Source organism: Pocillopora damicornis, chromosome 8 (assembly GCF_964200805.1).
Source record: "Pocillopora damicornis chromosome 8, jaPocDami1.2, whole genome shotgun sequence".
Classification (NCBI taxonomy): Eukaryota; Metazoa; Cnidaria; class Anthozoa; order Scleractinia; family Pocilloporidae; genus Pocillopora; species Pocillopora damicornis.
Window position 1 is genome coordinate 21,634,138 of NC_142677.1, and position 17,317 is coordinate 21,651,454.

Sequence of the window (17,317 nt, forward strand, 5' to 3'; positions counted from 1 at the left end):
CGGAGTTGAAGATGTTGGTAAGTGTCACAGCAATTGAGGGGAAAAAGATCTTCATTTCGTGTTACCCTCATAGCATACCATGAATACCTACCTCCACAGATCAGTTATCTTGTGCATGCGAGTTGTTATCCACGAAAGGAGCTGGGCGGCGGTTTCTCTATCATTAATAATTTGGCTTAAGTTTTCGTTTCATTTTTTTTTCTACATGAGATGTCTTTATGAACAGCAGAGCAACCAAGATAGACATTAGTGTTCGATAAATATTCCATCCTTAGTTTCCTATCGCCTGGCCGACGCAAAAATGGAGCGAATTAAAATTCTTCTCAGTAAACCTTGAGGATTTAAATAAACCTTTCTCTTTGAAACGTTCTTGACAAAGAACAGCTATATTTAGAAATAATTACTCTTACTTACTTACTTTGGACAAGCTGGTTCAAAAGCAGTTTACATGCCTCTACTGGTAATTCTTTCGTCCTTGGGTTTAGAACCATGAATTCTATCAATCAAAACTTACATATCATCTTGAATGATGACTGATTTACAACTGAATTGTTGTAAATTAACTATTCAACAGCCTGTGAAGAGTTTTACTAAAGTGACGGGAAATAAAATTAACTGACTGGAGCTCTGCTTTTAGGTGTAGCTAAATCTATATATCATGTTATCATTTCAGGGGTATACGCGGACGGACCTGGTGCATACTTGTTTCATGGCGTATTTGAACAGCAGTACGTGTTCCACGTGATGGATCACGCGTTATGTCTGAGTAACAGCAAACAGGAATCATGTGCAAAGCACGTGGCGCGGGGAGGAAAAGCACCAGTCACAACAAGCAAACCGCCGGTTATAAATGGAGGGTACACTTTTTGTGTCTCTTCATTTAATTCGCTGATCATTTTGGCTTCTTGGATCATTCTGTTGTTCTGAAGATACTTAAGATGAAAAGCGACATCAAGAAAACACTGCTGCACAATAAAAAGGAGAGAACTTCGCGTGCATTGGTCTCCTGTTGAAAAGTTAGATTTTTACGATTGCTTTGTAGGAGAGACCGGTTTTGTTTAAGCTTCAGTCATTCTCATGTAACAGGCACATTTGACTGAAATAGATGTATGTTTACAGAGTGATACCGCTGTGCCTTAGTCAAAATGTATAGCATATGATGTAAAAAATAAAAAGTATATAATTCAAGTGAAATTATGTTGTTTTTTGTGTGCAATGGTTGATGGAAGCTTTACCCCATCAAATCCAGTTTATATAACCAATCAGAAGACTGAGTTCTGTTTGGAGTTTTCTGTCGTTTCGCACGGACCGGAGGGAGAGGCTTGTAAAAAATACAATAAAATATAAAAAACTTGAAAATAGCAATTAACAGATATTTCCTTGGAAAATGGTGTGGAGTTTTTTTAATCTGTCTGCGTAGTATATGTACTAAAATCACTAGTGTATCCTAACTGTGTTCTAGTTCAAGAGAAACATCTAGAAAACGTATGCTTGAGTAGAACTTCTTCAAATAAGAAAATTCACTCAGTTCCTTCATCCTTTTTCGCGGTATTACATACCTATCACGTGATCTACCTTCTTCGTGTCAATCTTGTCAAAACCTGTTTGATTCCATACGTAATGCGAGTTGGGATGCTTTTACACCAATTCCTGAATTAGAACTTTTCCGTTCAATCTCTTGCCATTTCTTTGTGGATATTCGGAGTCTGTTTGATTTTCGTGCATTAAACTCTCGTCTTCCCCCGTCAAATATAACTTCTATTCCATCACCGTACGGGAATTCTATAAGCTGTATGGCTGAAAAGTAAAACAACAAAAAATAAACTTAACAAATAAAACTGTAACATAGCCTGCATACTGCTTTTGTACTTGGTTTAGAGAGAGAAATTTAAAACGAAGTTCAAAGAAGGGGAAAAAAAGATGAAGAAGAGGAGGGAAGCTGAGAAAGCTAATCGCGTATAGTTAGATTATACGCGGTAAAGATCATGGTCCTAGCTATTTTTACCGATGTCTTAGCAGGCAGAGGCATCATCGAGTGCTTCTTCCATTTTGTCGCCATCGCGCGTCGTTGTCACGATTCCAGTTGACATCCCGGCCATCTCTGTAAGCGCGTGAAGATGTTGCTCTCCTTTCTGAAGTCTCAGAGGAATAGTAGCTCCATTTTATAATACCATTAATACCGATAACACCTAAACGACTCATAGAAGAATTGAAAATTCAGAATCCTAAAAAGAATTTGGTTTTGTCGAGTTTAATCTAGATAGCCAATATAAATGGTATTAAATGGTGCTTTAGAGATGAGGCAATTCCTGTCGTACTATCAGTTTTGATTCGTTCTTGTGATAAGTACTAACAACTCATATTTACGCTGGTACTACAAGGGTTCGATGTTATGTTATTTCTTCCTAAGGAGAGCACAACCAGTCTTGATATTTATTTGTATACAACACAGTCAAAGTTGTGTTTTACCATTAATTTCATATCTGGCAGAACAAAGGGTGAACAGTTAGCTAGCGGAAACGCCTCGAAATCAACAGCAAAGTATGAGTAATGAAAAGCATTAACTTAATCAAAGCTGTCATTCCCTATTAACAGTATTACACATTCAATCATACTTCTCGGACTTATTTCCCGTGTATAATTCACGTTTTTTTTAATTTGTGTTCTTTGCGCTGCCACCGATCGCCTTGATTCCGCTCAAAATGGCTGTCGCAAAAGCCGCCGAGTCTGTCCCCTGGGTATCAACGCTTTAAGTTTTTGCCAGACCCGACTTGGGAAACGTTTCCCAGCTCAGCACATTCTCCTTTCCTGTTTTGCCTTTCATCTGTCCGTCCAATATACGTGCAGCAGTCGTGGTTGTGATGCCCATGCCATCTCCCATGAAGAGGATGGCGTTCTTAGCAGGGTGCATGATTTCTGCCTCCATTAGGTTGTGGTGAATGAGATCCTTTCCATCTTTGTACCACTGATTGCTGTATTGACAGTTAAGATGGCGACCACGAACAATTGGAAATTGCCAAAGAAGTGTTTTTTATACGAAGGCGTTCAATGAGTAGTGCGCAAGTTTTTAGTGTCCTGTGGAATCTACACTCTCTGAGATTTTAATCACAGTTGAAACTATTAAAAACTATTGCAATTAATTTCAATTCTTTAGCTATGCATCTGTTGATATCAGTTTTCTTTCACTTTTGGCTCTCTTAGCTAAGGTTTTCTCCGCGTTATCTCCGTTTCTGTCCTCCATAACCTTAAAAGCAACTCTCGAAATGGTAATTTAAAATTTCATAAATGCACACAACATAATATAAGCTCTTAATGAGGGCTCAATTGTGCTGTGTACGTGAAAACGTTTTTTTATGCACGCGGGAACGGAAAAGGGACACGAAAAGACTCACATTGACTCAGTAAGATCAGTTTAAGAGGTAGTCCTCATTTTCCATTTAAGTATAATTTTTACTAGGTCTTTTTCGAAAATAAAAAACGTGTCTGAGCGAAAAAACAAAGTTGTGAAATAATGAAAAAGCCGGAACAAAGCATACTTATGAATAAAAGCAGAGACAATTTCTTAAGTTAAAATCCAAAGTCCATTAGCAACGAGAGTATGTTGAAAGAACGTTATTTTACAGTTATGCACGGGGTTGTTGGGAGTTTTGTCTGACGTTTTAATACGTTTTGTTTAGATGTAAAACACTTAGCTCTTCCTTTTCCAGGTGTTATCCAAGCTCTAGCTTGGATAACACCTGGATATCTATTCCCCTTTCTTTTTGGCCTAATTTATCTTGCAATGCTTCAACGTAACATACTACAGTGCGCAAGTTATTTTTAGAATGATCGAGTGCGTTTTTTCTCTTAAGGATATCGCGTTGCTATGAGGATATTCTCAGTCAATACGATAATTGAACCTTTTTGTTTTTGACTGAACATCGGTTGAATATCGATATCTTTCCACGCATGTATTTGAAGGACAGTTGTCTCATTAGATACATTGTGTAGGGAATTGTCGATGATATATGTCTGGCCTTAAGTGTTATTTCACTTGGCAAATTCTACACCTGTAACGGCCGTAGAATATCGATCACGATAAATGAGACACGCATAGTTAAATACGCATAGTGTACACCATATGGTAAAATTCCCATTTTTCAGGTACATAGATATTTTTCCCAAAGCAAAATCAATTATGTTAATGAATTAAAAAGAGTGCATTCGTGCTTAAGTGCACTTAAAAGTTCTGTGTTTAATACTTAGCAACAGCCCATTGTTTAAGGAAAGCATCAGATTCCAGTTTTCTGAGTCTCTAGGCTTCTGAATGGTATTTTTCTATATGTTTTGTTTAGATATAAATTATGTGTTTACTCTAGAGAGCTAAAGACGTCAGAGTACATGCAGTATATATCCTGATAACTTGGCGGTTCTTACAGCTCCTTTGGAGGACAGCAACATGACTTGCTTTCTAAATTCTACGCTTCTTGGCCTTCTTTGTGTTACTTTGCTGATGTGCAAAAATCTTTCTCCAGTCAAAGGAAAAGCTGCAGAGGTTAAACGAGGTAACTAGAACCTAAGTAAGAAGTATTACATAAGGCGATATCTTTTTCTCTTTTTCTTCTAGCACCAAATATACGAAAACAAACTACAAGACCCGTAGCTCCAACCAAAGCAATGAATTTGGACTTTTTTGGCTGCTCTCAACTAGTTTATTAGCAAATATATAGCGACTGCAGTGGAGAATCATGTAATTTTTAGACCTTGATATTCAAATTTAGAGCTTTAGACTATGCAGCCAAACCAGCGAGGAACGATGTTCACGCTATCTGCAATTTACACAGAAAAGGTGAAAAGAAAAATGAAACATCTGTATCGCTAATTAAGTGCGCACTTTAGAACCTCTTTTTGCCGTTCATATGCCCACGATCGACAACCAAGTTAGATGGAACTAACAACTTCTTTTCTAAATAATTTTCAAGCTTTTTTATTTGTTAACCGACAGAACTAGCAGGTTGTGGTGTGAAAATGCCGCTCAGTGAAAACATCAAAAGAGGCGAATCTGGTCCAGACGAATGGCGCTGGCATGCGCAGCTACTTAAGAAAACAGGCATGCGCACTTGGCATTGCAGTGGTTCTCTTTTGACTCCTCTATGGGTGATCACCGCTGCCCACTGTACCGGCCACTATCCTGGAGATCTGGAAATATCGTAAGGAAATTTAAATGTACTCGTAATGTACGAGTTTCCTTCACCAATCAATTTACGTACGTTTATAGACCCTGTTTAACAGTAGAAAGTACAAACTTGTCTAATGCGCTAAATTACGCACATGAGGAAGAAATATTAGCGCCTGCCTTGTCCGTGGGGTTTTGCAAATACTTAATTTTTTGCAATTGATTCAAGTTTCCAGTGAGATCCTCTTATTTGGTAAGGTAAGAGTACATGTCGATTTAACGTCGCAATACCAAAAGGATCTGGAGTAACCATAACGAACAATTAACTAATCAAAACGCGAGTGAATAAATAGCCAGATGCTTTACTTTTTCACTCCATATGCCTCCAAGATAATGCCAGTTTTTGCACAAATCACAGAGTATAACGACGTACAGCCGAAACAATCCCAGAGTATTCGTAACACTTATTTGAAATTTGCCATGAGTAGTTTGACAGTAGTCAGCGGTTTATTTCTTCGTTATCTCTTCAAGTGAAGCAAAGAGAACCTCCTTGCAATCTCCATTCACACTCAGCATCCCCTCGACTTGTACCGTTGACTCATTCCCCAAACCCTCTAACCTCCATGAGAACACAAGACAATTTTTTCCTTAAAATGTAAATGAAAAATCAGGCAAGCAATTGATGAGAACAAAGAAGAATATCAGTTGGGGCATAATTAATCGATCCAATGCAAAATTATCCAAAGTAACATCATTAGAACTGTATGGCAGACAGTAAAGAGGTTTTAGGAGAGAAAATGGTTAAATCAGTTTTCTGTGTGCTCCATGATCAGACTTGGGGAATACCATCGTTCCATTGAAAGCTGCGAAGAACAGAGGCACTGTGTTGACCAAATCGTTAGACATCATAACTACAGCCGCAAACCACTCGATTACGACTTTGCATTGTTAAAACTGAAGTATCCTGTAGCCTTAAACGATCATGTAGGGACCATATGCTTGCCCAAATCCACCACAAGGTTGCCGCTTGGTTCATTCCTTTGGGAAACTGGCTGGGCCAGGACTAATGCCTGCGGTCTTTTGTCGAACGTGCTAAAAGAAGTCCAAGTTGAAGTCGTGTCAGAGGAAGATGTAGGTACCGAGTGAAAATTAGCATGCGAGCAGGCGCTCGTTATTAGCGCTTCTACGCGTGCGTTTCTTCGCCGACGGGAGAGTATGAGCAAAGTGACTCTGCAAAGGGTCCAGCATATATTAGTGCCAGACCTCCCGCCAACCTCTCCCCGATTCGTCTTAAATCTCCCTGATTCGTCTTAAATCTCCCTGTGGGTGAAGAAACATGCAATGACCCTCTCATTTTTTCGTTATTGAGGGGGGAGGAGGGGGAATGCGGACGACTCGTAAACTGTTACCTTTCGGTGCGCATGCGTCTACTTTCGGAGTGGCTTGTGCGCCTTAAGGTATGCTCTTCTCATTTGCCACGAGGACATCCCGAGCGATGCAAAACATCATTCCGTTTTCACTTACCAGAGTTAACACTCATCTCAAAATCCGTTCAAACATGATTGCTCCTCAGTTAACACAGGTACATAGGCTTCAGCACAGATGCTTTAACCAAGAGAAAAGGGAATCGGCTTGTCGGGCAAAAACCAAGAAAACGTTGAATTAAGAGCACGGACACGAAACGGAAAATGGGATATGAGAATAAATTTTTTAAGGGGATTTCCAAATAGAAGCTAAGATTTTCAATAGGAGTCTTAATTCAAGCTTTGATCTACAGTCGACACAGTTCTAGACTATTCTTGCACTGAGTAATAACACTAACGAATATTTCCCCTTTCCCTCCTTTCCGTTTCAAGTTAAACCGTATCTGGATTTTTCCTATCATTTATTTCAGCAAAGAGAAGCAGTTTTTTTCACCACATCTAAATTTTGGGGCGAAGGAGGTGACTGTTTCGGGGACTCTGGTGGCTCTGTGGTTCGCGAGGAAGATGGAAGGTGGTACTTAGAAGGGGTTCACAGTTATGGGAAGAATGCTTGTGGTAAAAGAGACCGAACCTATCTCCAGGCTGATGTGCGAGTTGTTCTTCAGTGGATCCAAGACACTATTGCAAACAATTAAATGAGCTGATATGCCTGAAATTATCATCGGGTGTGTAAACCTCATGCAGCTTCCTAATTCAGCCACCAACAGACTTAGATGTTAGGGCGGTGTTTTAGTAAACAAACCGCATTTAAGTTTGGTTTTTATAGTGTTAATTGTGGGGTTCTAACGGAGTTCAGCAGGGCTAATCATGATCTGCAGTGAAACTATATTTTTAGCATAATTGCAAAAGTTGTTAGGCTTTCTAGAATGCAAACATCTCAGTTGGCTGTGATCGAAATTCAGGACTGTTGAAGTATTAAAGTCGAGGTTTTCTAGGGCCAGGCAAGATCTACAGTGATACTATGTAATGTTTTCACAATTAGCGCGATAACCGTTAAGTGTTTAGTAACCAACATTTCATTTTGTTTAGTTTACACATGGGACTATTGAAAGGTTATAAAAGAAGTCTTCTAGGGTTACTCGAGGTTTACATTTGGTTTATGTTCTTACAATAATTGCAAACACATACACGCTTTGCTTTTATGGGCCAGAATACCACATCATGAATAAAGTTTAGCAAAGGGGAAAAGATTCTTGTCTCGTTTGTCTTATTTACTGAAAATATTTGAGTAGATGGAACTATGCTTACAATTCCCATGGCATTTCATCCCAAAAATTGACTTGCAAGTTTTGAAAAGTCCTTAATTTTTAACATTATGCTCTCGTCTAACCATGGTTCCAGCAAGGACCTGTAATCAGTTGACTGGGATAGACATCATAGTCCGTCCATTTATTTTATAGGGGAGTCAACATAAAACAAACCGACAACTGACTGTACATTGAACGCGATTTATTTCAGTAAAGTCTCGCACTGAAGCACTCGTCTGACAGAGATTTTCAAGTGAATGTAAAAATCAAAATAGAATTGCATTGGTTTTTCTTTACTTTTCTTTCTGATTGGACAAGAAAACTTGTGCTGCCCTCTCCACCAATCAGATCGGGAACCTAAGACATCCGACAGGATCGGGTCACTTTCTTTTGACCCCGCGTCAGCCAGTTTCAGTTTTCGTCAGCTCCTTGTAATATTTTTCTGTGTTATGATGAGCCGTTTTGATTTCACTGAGGTTCATTTAAAACAGTCGGTTTTTATTTGCTCTATAGTTTCGTTACTCTCTCGCTGGGTGCCTATCACACGTATCCCGCTTGCTATCACTTAAACACATGGCATGGTCCATCACGTGAAATATATACGGCTGTTCCACAACACCACGGAATAAGTAGGCTCCCGGACCGTCTGCATATATTCCTGAGGTAAATATGATATTTAATTTAAATAAATAGAGTCTGCAACAGAGGGGAGGCTTTCATCAGACTCTGAAAAGATCAGCCTTCCCACACGTTTTGGTTTCAAGTTTGATTAGACTTTCTATTGCCAGGGTCTCATATTACTTCTTGTTATCTGCCATAAATTTTTTAAAATTTTTTTTTTTGTGCTAGAAATTTGGTGTTGAAATGAAACAAATTAAGCTGGTTAATATTATCTCTACTCTCGTATATTCCACAATTTATTGATGAGCAACAAGAACTAACAATCATTTGAGGAGGTTGAGCAAAACATCGTAATTTTTAAGTGACTTGCATATCAATTATTCCCTGAAGCAGAAGGCTGAGGCAAACCGTAGATCTGCAAGACACTGATAAATCATGTTTCTTTCCAATGACCAAGCGCGATGATTGCTTTATCATTCGATGATTGAGTTTGTTTCGAGTTATCAATTTTAGGAACCACTGTCTCTAGTGACAGCTTAGGGAAGTGCTCGACCAAATTGCAGTTCAAACTATATCGTCGAATACCTGAAACAATTTCGAAAGCTTCAACAGATTGCAAAAGAGTATGACTTGAAAACAAAATAATGAAAAGATCAAGTAAAATTCGCCTAAAATGAAAACAAATAACTTATTGGTTCGTTTCTGGAGATAAAAGGATTATAGTATTTAAACATACCTACGTCATCTCCCCCATGAGTTTCCGAGCTTAACCAAACCGTGGCTTGTTGCTCGAAGTCACTGTCTCCCGTGTCCACCCCTGTGAGGTCTTGTCGTGTACCATTTACCCGTTCTCCGCCGGGTCCATTTGCATAACCCAAGACTGTGTAAGGAAGTTTGTCCTTTGCTACGTCCGGCGTAGTCTCGCCAACTTTTACTACCAGGTCAAAGATTGAATTGCCACGTTTAGCGTAACCACCCATGGAAAACACGTGAGAATGGTCAGCAGTCACTACCACGAGAGTATCTTCTGTGAGGGAAAGCAGAAGTACAGTGATAAAGCAACTTTCAGTTAAATTTCGGAAGTTACCCGAGGGTACAATATGTGTGATTTGCTTTATTCTACGATTGCTTTGAAAATACAACTGCACCATCATCACCAATCAGATGCGAAACTAAAACTAATCAGCTCTTAGTCCCTCCCGTTTCCCCGCGCTTCAGGGAGTTTGTTTGTTTTCTCTTTGAGCTCTCTTTGGCACCTTTTCATATTCCTCATTCTTTTGAATGGCCGCTGAGAGTGTTTAGGTTTTGTTTCTTTCTGCTTATTTTTTTGTTTTTGTTTTTGTTTATCTGTTTTATGAAACATTCGTTTGAACACAGCATCGACAAAACATAACTAATACTTAAGTAATACTTACATGCTTTGTTTCCCTACCAATTAAAGCTATTTTCTCTATAGAATCTTATTTTAACTCCTAGCGAAAATAGAACTATAGATTACGCCACTCAACAGAAACAGCTCAATTCATCAGTCAAGGGCGTGGTGTAGGACAGCATAGTGTCATCAATGAGTGAGTACAAGCATCGAGAACGAACAATGATCTTTGGACAGGGTCTGGAGCTCTATCACCGAACTACACAGAACTCGATCCAAGCTTTCTTGGTTTAATACTGCTGTTATTCAAGTGTGACCTGAGACAACTCGTGACATTCCAAGCTTGATTATAGCACGAAGAAAGATTCTACTTTTAAAACCATCATGACGTAGCAAAGGAAAAATCAAGTTTTTTCGCGTAAGCTATCTTGTCAGCTCTTGAGATTTATGATAGCTGTTATTTACCTCGATTGGTCATTTCTGTCGCCTTCTCACAAGCCTTTGCCATAGCAACAGCATCATTCAGGGCACGCACCGCCTTTGTACCATGGTGTCCGTGGTCAATGCGGCCACCTGAAATGAAAAAGGAAGAGAGAGAAAAACTACCTTTTCGATGTCCCCGATAGTGGACTCAATGAAAACTACATGACTCGCTATAAACGCTTCAATAGCGCCCCTCCATAATTTGGACCCCTATCGGAGCCCCCATTTCCGATAATAAGAACATTATCTCTATAAGAAGCCCTCTGCCTGATGCTCTCTTAAACAAAAAAGAGTCATAAAGTATTTTCTCCCTTTCAGCCAAATAGTAATATTTTTCTAAGCTAGTTGATATTGTTCTCTTACGCACCTTCTACCAGGAGAAAATATCCTTTTGGATTTTTCTGCAAGATATTTATGGCTTTCTCTGTCATCTCTTCAATGGATGGCTCTGTTTCATTCTCCTTCCTGAAGACTTCATATTGCATATGGCTGTACTCAAACAGACCTGATAAATTATACAAGCGTTGTACAGTTTCTTAAGTACTTAAGTAAGAAGACAATAATATACTGTTAGTGTTCATCGTCTTCATCGTTTGTAATATTTATTTGGCAAAGCATTGATGCCATAAAGTAATATTCAGTTGGATCGATGCTGGCAAAAAAGCTATACCCGAATAAAAGACAATAGAGAGCTGATTCATTTAATGAAGCAAACAATTAATCAGTCAATCGATCAATCAATCAATCAATCAATCAATCGAGCAATCAATCAATCAATCAATCAGTCAATCAATCAATCAGTCAATCAGTCAATCAATCAATCAGTCAATCAATCTATCAATCAATCGAGCAATCGGTCAGTTAATCAACCAGTTAATCAGTCAATTAGTCAATCAATCGATCAATCAATCATTCAATCAATAAATCAGCTAATCAATCAATCAGTCAGTTTATCAATCCATCCATCCCTCAATCGCATGAGAAATAAAGGGGGTAAGTTTCTAAAGAAACTGTGGTGCTGCGTCGGTGGGAGAGTATAACAGGGTAATTTACGTTATCAACTGAGTTGATAACGTAAATTGGCCACCGTAAAGAGTTCAAACGCTGACGTTGCGAGCGTTAGCCCTACGTCAGATTCGCAATCACTCTGGCGAAGGGCTAACGCCCGAAACTTTAGCTTTTTACTAAATTACTCATGAGAAATAGTCATCCACCCTACAAATTTTATGATAACGTACCTAGAACGTGATCAACCTTGTTAACGTCAATCTGGTCAAAGCCAGTTTTATTCCAAACGTATTGAGAATTTGGAAATTTATCCACCCACTCTTGAATCAGGTTTCGGCCGTCTAGCCTCTCTCCCTTCAAATCCGGGTATTCAGGGTCGGTCTCGTTATTGGGTATAAGCTCCCTCCGACCTCCAGCGAAAATAACTTCAATTCCATCTCCAAACGGGTACTCAATGAGTTGTAAAGCTGTTGCAGAGACGAGAAAAATCCTTTGAACGAGAGTAGAACTCGCTATCCTTGGAAAAACTTTTAATGTAACAGTAACCTCAAACTGTGTTAATGCTAAGGCGTTTTCTCTGAGAAACAATTTTTTAATTCTTCACAGAAAAAAAAAAACAAAAATAAACGAAAATAAAATCAATAAAGATTTGATTAAAAAATTACAGACAAACAAAAAACTAATTACCTGTAGGAAATCGGATAATAAGTGATTTTTTTTTCATGGAATAGCTTAAGAATATTTGCATGGTGCAGTATCCATCGATCTTTGCATCGTAATTACCCCATGGGGCAAACGATGGTAATTAACTGTTATTACTTTAAAATCTCCTAGAATCCAGCAGAAAATTTACCCATCCATTTTGCATGCACTACAGACCTATGTCTGTGCAGTTGGATGCGTCATCCTTTGCTTTGCGCCTCAGGTCGCGGTCACTCTCCCACCCCCTCTCCGGTGAATGAGCGTACAGACAAGCTGGTGTTGCGTGCGTGACACGCGTTGTTGTCACGATACCAGTTGACATTCCCGCCATTTCTGCCAATGTTAGTATGGACAGGACTTTGTTGCTTTCATTTAAACTTTGACAGAATCCTCGCTTTACAGCCTCGTCTACACCGATTACGCCTGATTGATAACATGAAAAATAAGCAGAAACGGGATGCACCATAGTAAACAATTTCTCATTGTTAAGGATGATAGATTTATCCAACGAAAATCGTTATTACGAGAACATGTTTGGTTTACTGTTGTGAAAATTGCACATCAATGCCGTCCATTTAATTGAGAAGTGACAGTCCAAAGGTGTTTCTCTTCACAGAAAATTGTTTGGGAGGGGATGTAAAACGTAACATCCCCAACCACACCAATGCTTGTAATTGTTCCAAATGTGAAGCTACATTTTCCCAGCTGACCAAATGAAAATTGGGCAAGATACCCAAAAAACAATGGATGCATGTATACCTGCATAGTTAACGCATTTATTCAATTTTTATCCTCCATTTTGAGGTCGGGTTTATTATCAGGTAGAGAGGAACAGTAATCAAACCCTTAGAAGAAAATTTCAAGGGAAAGCAAAAGGAAACATGCTGGAAGAAAGAGAGAAATATATTAGGGGACGATAACTGTGATTACAACTCCGAAGTCCTCTCCTCAGACGTTCGCAAAACATTCAGCGTAACAAATACGAAGTGTGAGCGACTGGTAACGAGACTAACAAGTGACCAATGGAAAAAGAAAAATGACTTTCCTTCCTACGTTGAGCGTCCAGAAATTTCTCGAGAGAGAGAGGTTTGCCTCTTTCGACTTACCAGCATTAGTCTTCACACCATTCAAAAAGGCAGTTCCTGTTCCAGCGGAGTCTGGAACTTGTTGATCTACATTGTATGTTTTGGACAGGGCAGACCACGGAAACTTTTCCCAACTAAGGACATATTCTTCTCCCGACTGGTTTAACATTTGACCTGCCAGGATACGTGCAGCAGTGGTAGTAGTTATACCCATACCGTCGCCAAGGAACAAGATCGTGTTCTTTGCTGTATGAGTCAGCGGTTGCCTATTAAGATTGTCTCTGATGAGTTTCACGCCATCTTTGAACCATTGATTCTCTGTCTGTCTCGTAGGAAGAGAAATAGGAACACCTGCTGAGGGACAAGAACAACTTAAACTTTTGTCTTTAATCAGCTTTTTGGCCTATGACTTCTGAAAATTCAACAATTAGCCTTTCAAAGCGTTCTTTCCATCATTTAATGGTGAGAAAAAAAATGACATTCCTCCCATTTACGACAGAAGTGGGGATTTCAGACACTGTTTTCATTAATTTTTACTTTTTTAACGTTTTTCTTCCTTTCCGAAGTTGAGAGACTATGAAAAGAACCAAAGTTTGTTTCACAAGGGAGGGGAGGGAGGGACGAACATCAATACAAGGAGTTTGGTCGTCTCCTTTCGTTTGGTCTCCTTTCATAGCCGTAGTTTGCTGAGAAAGAAAACACGTCGAGTGACGAGACCAAACAACGGCTGCAAAGGAGACCATTTGGAGGTCGACCTTCACGCATACGAATATCCTATAAGAGGGCATCTTCTCACTGAGTGCTGTGATTAAAATTACAAAAAAAAAATACAAATGAAGACAAATCCTCAATTAAAAATCGTAAGAAAAAAATATGATTGAAGCTTGCACTTATACTTGAATGTATCACACATTTAAGCCTGGGCGATCAGCGAGCGTTCTTCTTTTGATTTTGAATTAAATTTCAGATTGCGTTACATATGTGAAGTGAAATGGACAGCTTTGTCTGTTACGACACACGAAGACATTCGTCAGTCAGCCACATGTAACGATGTTACTGAATCGCATGTAACACAAGGCCATGAAATCTAAAAGCCAGCGACATTCGATATCTTGCTTCTTTAAAAAGCGAAAACCCTTTTACATTTTAAGTAAAATAAGAACCCAGAAAAGTCTGTTCAGAAGTTCCACTTTCGAAGAATAACTTCAATATAAAATATTGGCGGTTGATGTCACAAGTAAAATACAAACGCTCAAAAAGCGATGAAATATTCTTGAACATTTTAGAAGTGTGTAATTGATATAAAGAAAACAGTGACAGCGTCACCAATTTCCCCACTTTGTCTAAGGAAGACTTCATTTTGTGATGTCAAAATAAAACATTTTTAAACGGCTAAGAATATATGAAAGTTATATATTTGAACTGCAGATAAAGACGTGAATATGAAAGTGATCCTCGCAATAATGTACACTACTTAAGCAGTAGTGAAAATAACACCTGTAAAAAAAATCAGGCCTGTAAGGGAATTGAACTCATGAACTCTAATAAGGCCTGATCCAACATAATGACCAGCTGCCAGTTGACTTGTTAGCTCAGTGGCAGAGCGCTGCACCGGTATCGCAGAGGTCATGGCTTCAATTCCTGTACAGGCCTGAATTTTTTCAGGCCTTATTTTCACCACTGCTTAAGTAGTGTACATTACTGCGAGGATCACTTTCATATTCATAAAACATTTTTGTCGCTTTAAAGGTGAGACTTAAAAGGGTCTATTGTAATGCATCACGTTGGCGCACTTAACACACATGAACATATAGCACAACAGTACTCACCCGCTCGGCGTTTATTCATGGATGATGCTGTTGATTTTTGCGTGTGAGATATCCCTATCACGATCGCCAAGGCGACAGCGATTGAAATGGCTATCAGAATTATACCATTTCTGTTGGCAAAACTAACCATGTTTCCGCAGCTTTACCTGAGTGAGACACTAGTAAATAAAAGACTGCGATCCAATACTCGATTATATTACAGCGAGGGATGATGCGGGCTCCTGTATCAGAAACCCGACCCCCCTACCCTCTTCCCAACCCCTATCCTCTCAAAAATAACTTTGTAGTGTCCACTACTAAGAGGCGGGGTTGGGAGAGGGGTTGGGAAAAACTAGGAAAAGGAGAAAAAAATCCTATTCAATCACCAAGTAAAAACATTATGCTCACACAATATCAGGGGAAAAACGAAACAAAACAAAAACAAACCAAAAATCAGTCATTTACGATTTTTGAAAGGTTCTACTTTTGGTTGACAAGTAAAAGAAATCCTTCAATCTCTCAAAATCCTTATCACCTTTCTAATTATTACGGATAGCGCGTCTATCCAGTGGTTGCTAGATTTTTAATCACTGATTATCAAATCTCGTTGATAGGTTCGACGTAAGCTCTGACAAAAGTTATTGTATTCCTGATTAACCCCGACCGTGTGTAGACAAGGGAATATAAACTGTTATTTAGTTTAGTTTATTACCTCTTAGTGGAGATTAATTAAATAGGTAAAAACAAATACATCGCTTACCTGTATCTTTGAATCAGTAGCTCAGCTGAGGCCGTTTCGCGATCTGAGTTATATTACGTTTACAAAGAATTTACTCACACTTCCGTCTTGCGGCCATCTTAGAGGGGCCACCTACGTGTGAAAAACCAAATTTTCGCGTTATGAACAGATAACCTTCACTGAGAAGTACTCTGTACCTCTCTACGTTATTTAAAATTACCCGTCACATATGCATCAAAAAGCTATGTTTGTCCTCACTGCTTGTTGACGCGTCGAGCCTCATAAAATATTGGCAATCGTGACTGTTTACTGCCCAAATTAATTGTAGAAGGGAGGACGAATTTCCTATTTTGTCTGACCACATGTCTGAAGTGCGGCCCCGTTATAAAATTTAGTAACACGTCCACAAACTTAAAGAAGTGATTCGAACTCGTTCGCTATTGCAGTTAACTCTTTGGTTCAGAGGGCATGTAACCTTTTCCTTATAAGATAAAAGCTGAGTTTGAAGGAGAGATTTACCAATCAAACGAGTGTGAAACAGGTGCGAAACAGGTGCTATTGTCTTTATCCCGAGTGGTTTTAAGGAAGTTACAGAGAGAGCCATGTAAAAAGGCCCTTCTAAGGAAATGCAATGGACAATAGAGTAAATAGAGATTACTCCATGAAAAGTGCACACGAATGATTGTTATTCACGAGTTGCGATACATCAAAAAACCCAATGAGTGGGCGCAGCGAAGGAGTGACTTCTTCGCTGCATCATGACGAGTGAATAAATATCGTTCAAGCAATTTCCATGGCATGAAGTTTTTATTTCATACATTCTGAGTTTTTTTCACACTTCAGCTCAAAGATTGGAAGCGAACGACTGAAAATACAACGTTCACCAATCAGACACACGAACGAAAGTAGTTCACAGTGAAAATCTCAGTATGTATGAATTAAAATCTCACTCGCCGCCCTGAAAAATGTTCTCCAAGGGAAACTGATTTAATTTCGAGCTGTGTGATGAATAAGGTTTCATCACCGTTTATAATCTAACATCAATATCCACATTCTCCATACCCATCTCTATACATCGCCTTTAGTACTGACTAGGGGAATTCGTTTACCATGCAATCAAACCTTCTTAATTTGGCGATCAGTTCTTTACTATTAGTATTACTACAAGGAATAATTAGATGCTAGCCACTCTTAAGGTTAAACCCTTCAAATCCCACTGGTGATTTAAACAGAATTTCTCCTTACACTGTTGGTACAATATCAAGCAGACAAGTAAATGAGAATAAAGAAAAATATGAATTATGGGATTATCGTTTGGTCCAATTCTAAATTCTCCAAACTAACATCACATGAATTGTATGGCAGACAGTAAGGAGAATTACTAATGAGATCTTGGGAGTTAAAGGGCTTTCCTGAGACTGACGTGAAGTTTTGAAAAGCCCGCACACTGGAACAAATAACAAAAAAATAGGATTCAATGTTTGTTACATTATTTAAGCTTTCCTTTTTCCAAAGTACTTCCGAACTGTGCGAAATCGTACAAGTCTAAAGCCAATCAAAAAATTACGCTGATGTCTTGATTCGAAATTTTCGTCGGTGAAGTTGACGGACAC

At 38.9% G+C, this 17,317-nt stretch overlaps 3 protein-coding genes across 5 annotated transcripts in view; 2 read left to right on the plus strand and 1 right to left on the minus strand.

The window, feature by feature from the left end:
• The window catches only part of LOC113668595 (alkaline phosphatase), an 11,431-nt gene extending 10,237 nt beyond the window's left edge, over window positions 1-1,194 (plus strand). Inside the window, exons 7-8 of the mRNA XM_027184527.2 lie at window positions 1-17; window positions 674-1,194. The exon at window positions 1-17 is cut by the window's left edge and continues 265 nt beyond it. Of these exons, the coding sequence (XP_027040328.2) occupies window positions 1-17; window positions 674-927 (271 nt within the window). The 3' untranslated portion in view covers window positions 928-1,194. The remainder of the gene's footprint in view (window positions 18-673) is intronic.
• A 3,164-nt stretch (window positions 1,195-4,358) lies between these two features.
• Window positions 4,359-7,828, plus strand: LOC113668624 (CUB and peptidase domain-containing protein 1). The gene is made up of 4 exons (XM_027184566.2): window positions 4,359-4,544; window positions 4,985-5,189; window positions 5,989-6,286; window positions 7,050-7,828. Exons 1-4 carry the CDS (start codon window positions 4,439-4,441, stop codon window positions 7,272-7,274), a joined length of 834 nt encoding a protein of 277 aa, XP_027040367.2. The 5' UTR covers window positions 4,359-4,438; the 3' UTR covers window positions 7,275-7,828.
• A 240-nt stretch (window positions 7,829-8,068) lies between these two features.
• On the minus strand, window positions 8,069-16,238 carry LOC113668659 (alkaline phosphatase). 3 transcript variants are annotated; one of them, XM_089213998.1, is made up of 10 exons: window positions 15,925-16,238; window positions 15,726-15,836; window positions 14,987-15,132; window positions 13,179-13,508; window positions 12,250-12,495; window positions 11,601-11,837; window positions 10,730-10,867; window positions 10,345-10,452; window positions 9,244-9,534; window positions 8,069-8,544 (listed from the first exon to the last, which is right to left on the minus strand). In XM_089213998.1, exons 3-10 carry the CDS (start codon window positions 15,114-15,116, stop codon window positions 8,405-8,407), a joined length of 1,620 nt encoding a protein of 539 aa, XP_089070124.1. In that variant the 5' UTR covers window positions 15,117-15,132; window positions 15,726-15,836; window positions 15,925-16,238; the 3' UTR covers window positions 8,069-8,404. The 3 variants fall into 3 exon arrangements, with proteins under 3 accessions (XP_089070124.1, XP_089070125.1, XP_089070126.1); XM_089213999.1 differs by having other exon boundaries at window positions 14,987-15,144; window positions 15,925-16,201; XM_089214000.1 differs by lacking the exon at window positions 15,925-16,238 and having other exon boundaries at window positions 14,987-15,144; window positions 15,726-15,842.
• Window positions 16,239-17,317: the final 1,079 nt, after the last annotated feature.

What these genes read in the sequence shown, in the direction of transcription:
- LOC113668624 (XM_027184566.2), top strand. Translation starts at nt 4,439, where the DNA reads ATGACTTGCTTTCTAAATTCTACGCTTCTTGGCCTTCTTTGTGTTACT. An exon ending in CCTGGAGATCTGGAAATATC is followed by an intron (nt 5,190 to 5,988) that starts GTAAGGAAATTT and finishes CTCCATGATCAG; the next exon opens with ACTTGGGGAATACCATCGTT. An exon ending in AAGTCGTGTCAGAGGAAGAT is followed by an intron (nt 6,287 to 7,049) that starts GTAGGTACCGAG and finishes CATTTATTTCAG; the next exon opens with CAAAGAGAAGCAGTTTTTTT.
- LOC113668659 (XM_089213998.1), bottom strand. Translation starts at nt 15,116, where the DNA reads ATGGTTAGTTTTGCCAACAGAAATGGTATAATTCTGATAGCCATTTCA. An exon ending in ATATTTTCTCCTGGTAGAAG is followed by an intron (nt 10,453 to 10,729) that starts GTGCGTAAGAGA and finishes TTTTCATTTCAG; the next exon opens with GTGGCCGCATTGACCACGGA. An exon ending in GACAGAAATGACCAATCGAG is followed by an intron (nt 9,535 to 10,344) that starts GTAAATAACAGC and finishes TTTCCCTCACAG; the next exon opens with AAGATACTCTCGTGGTAGTG.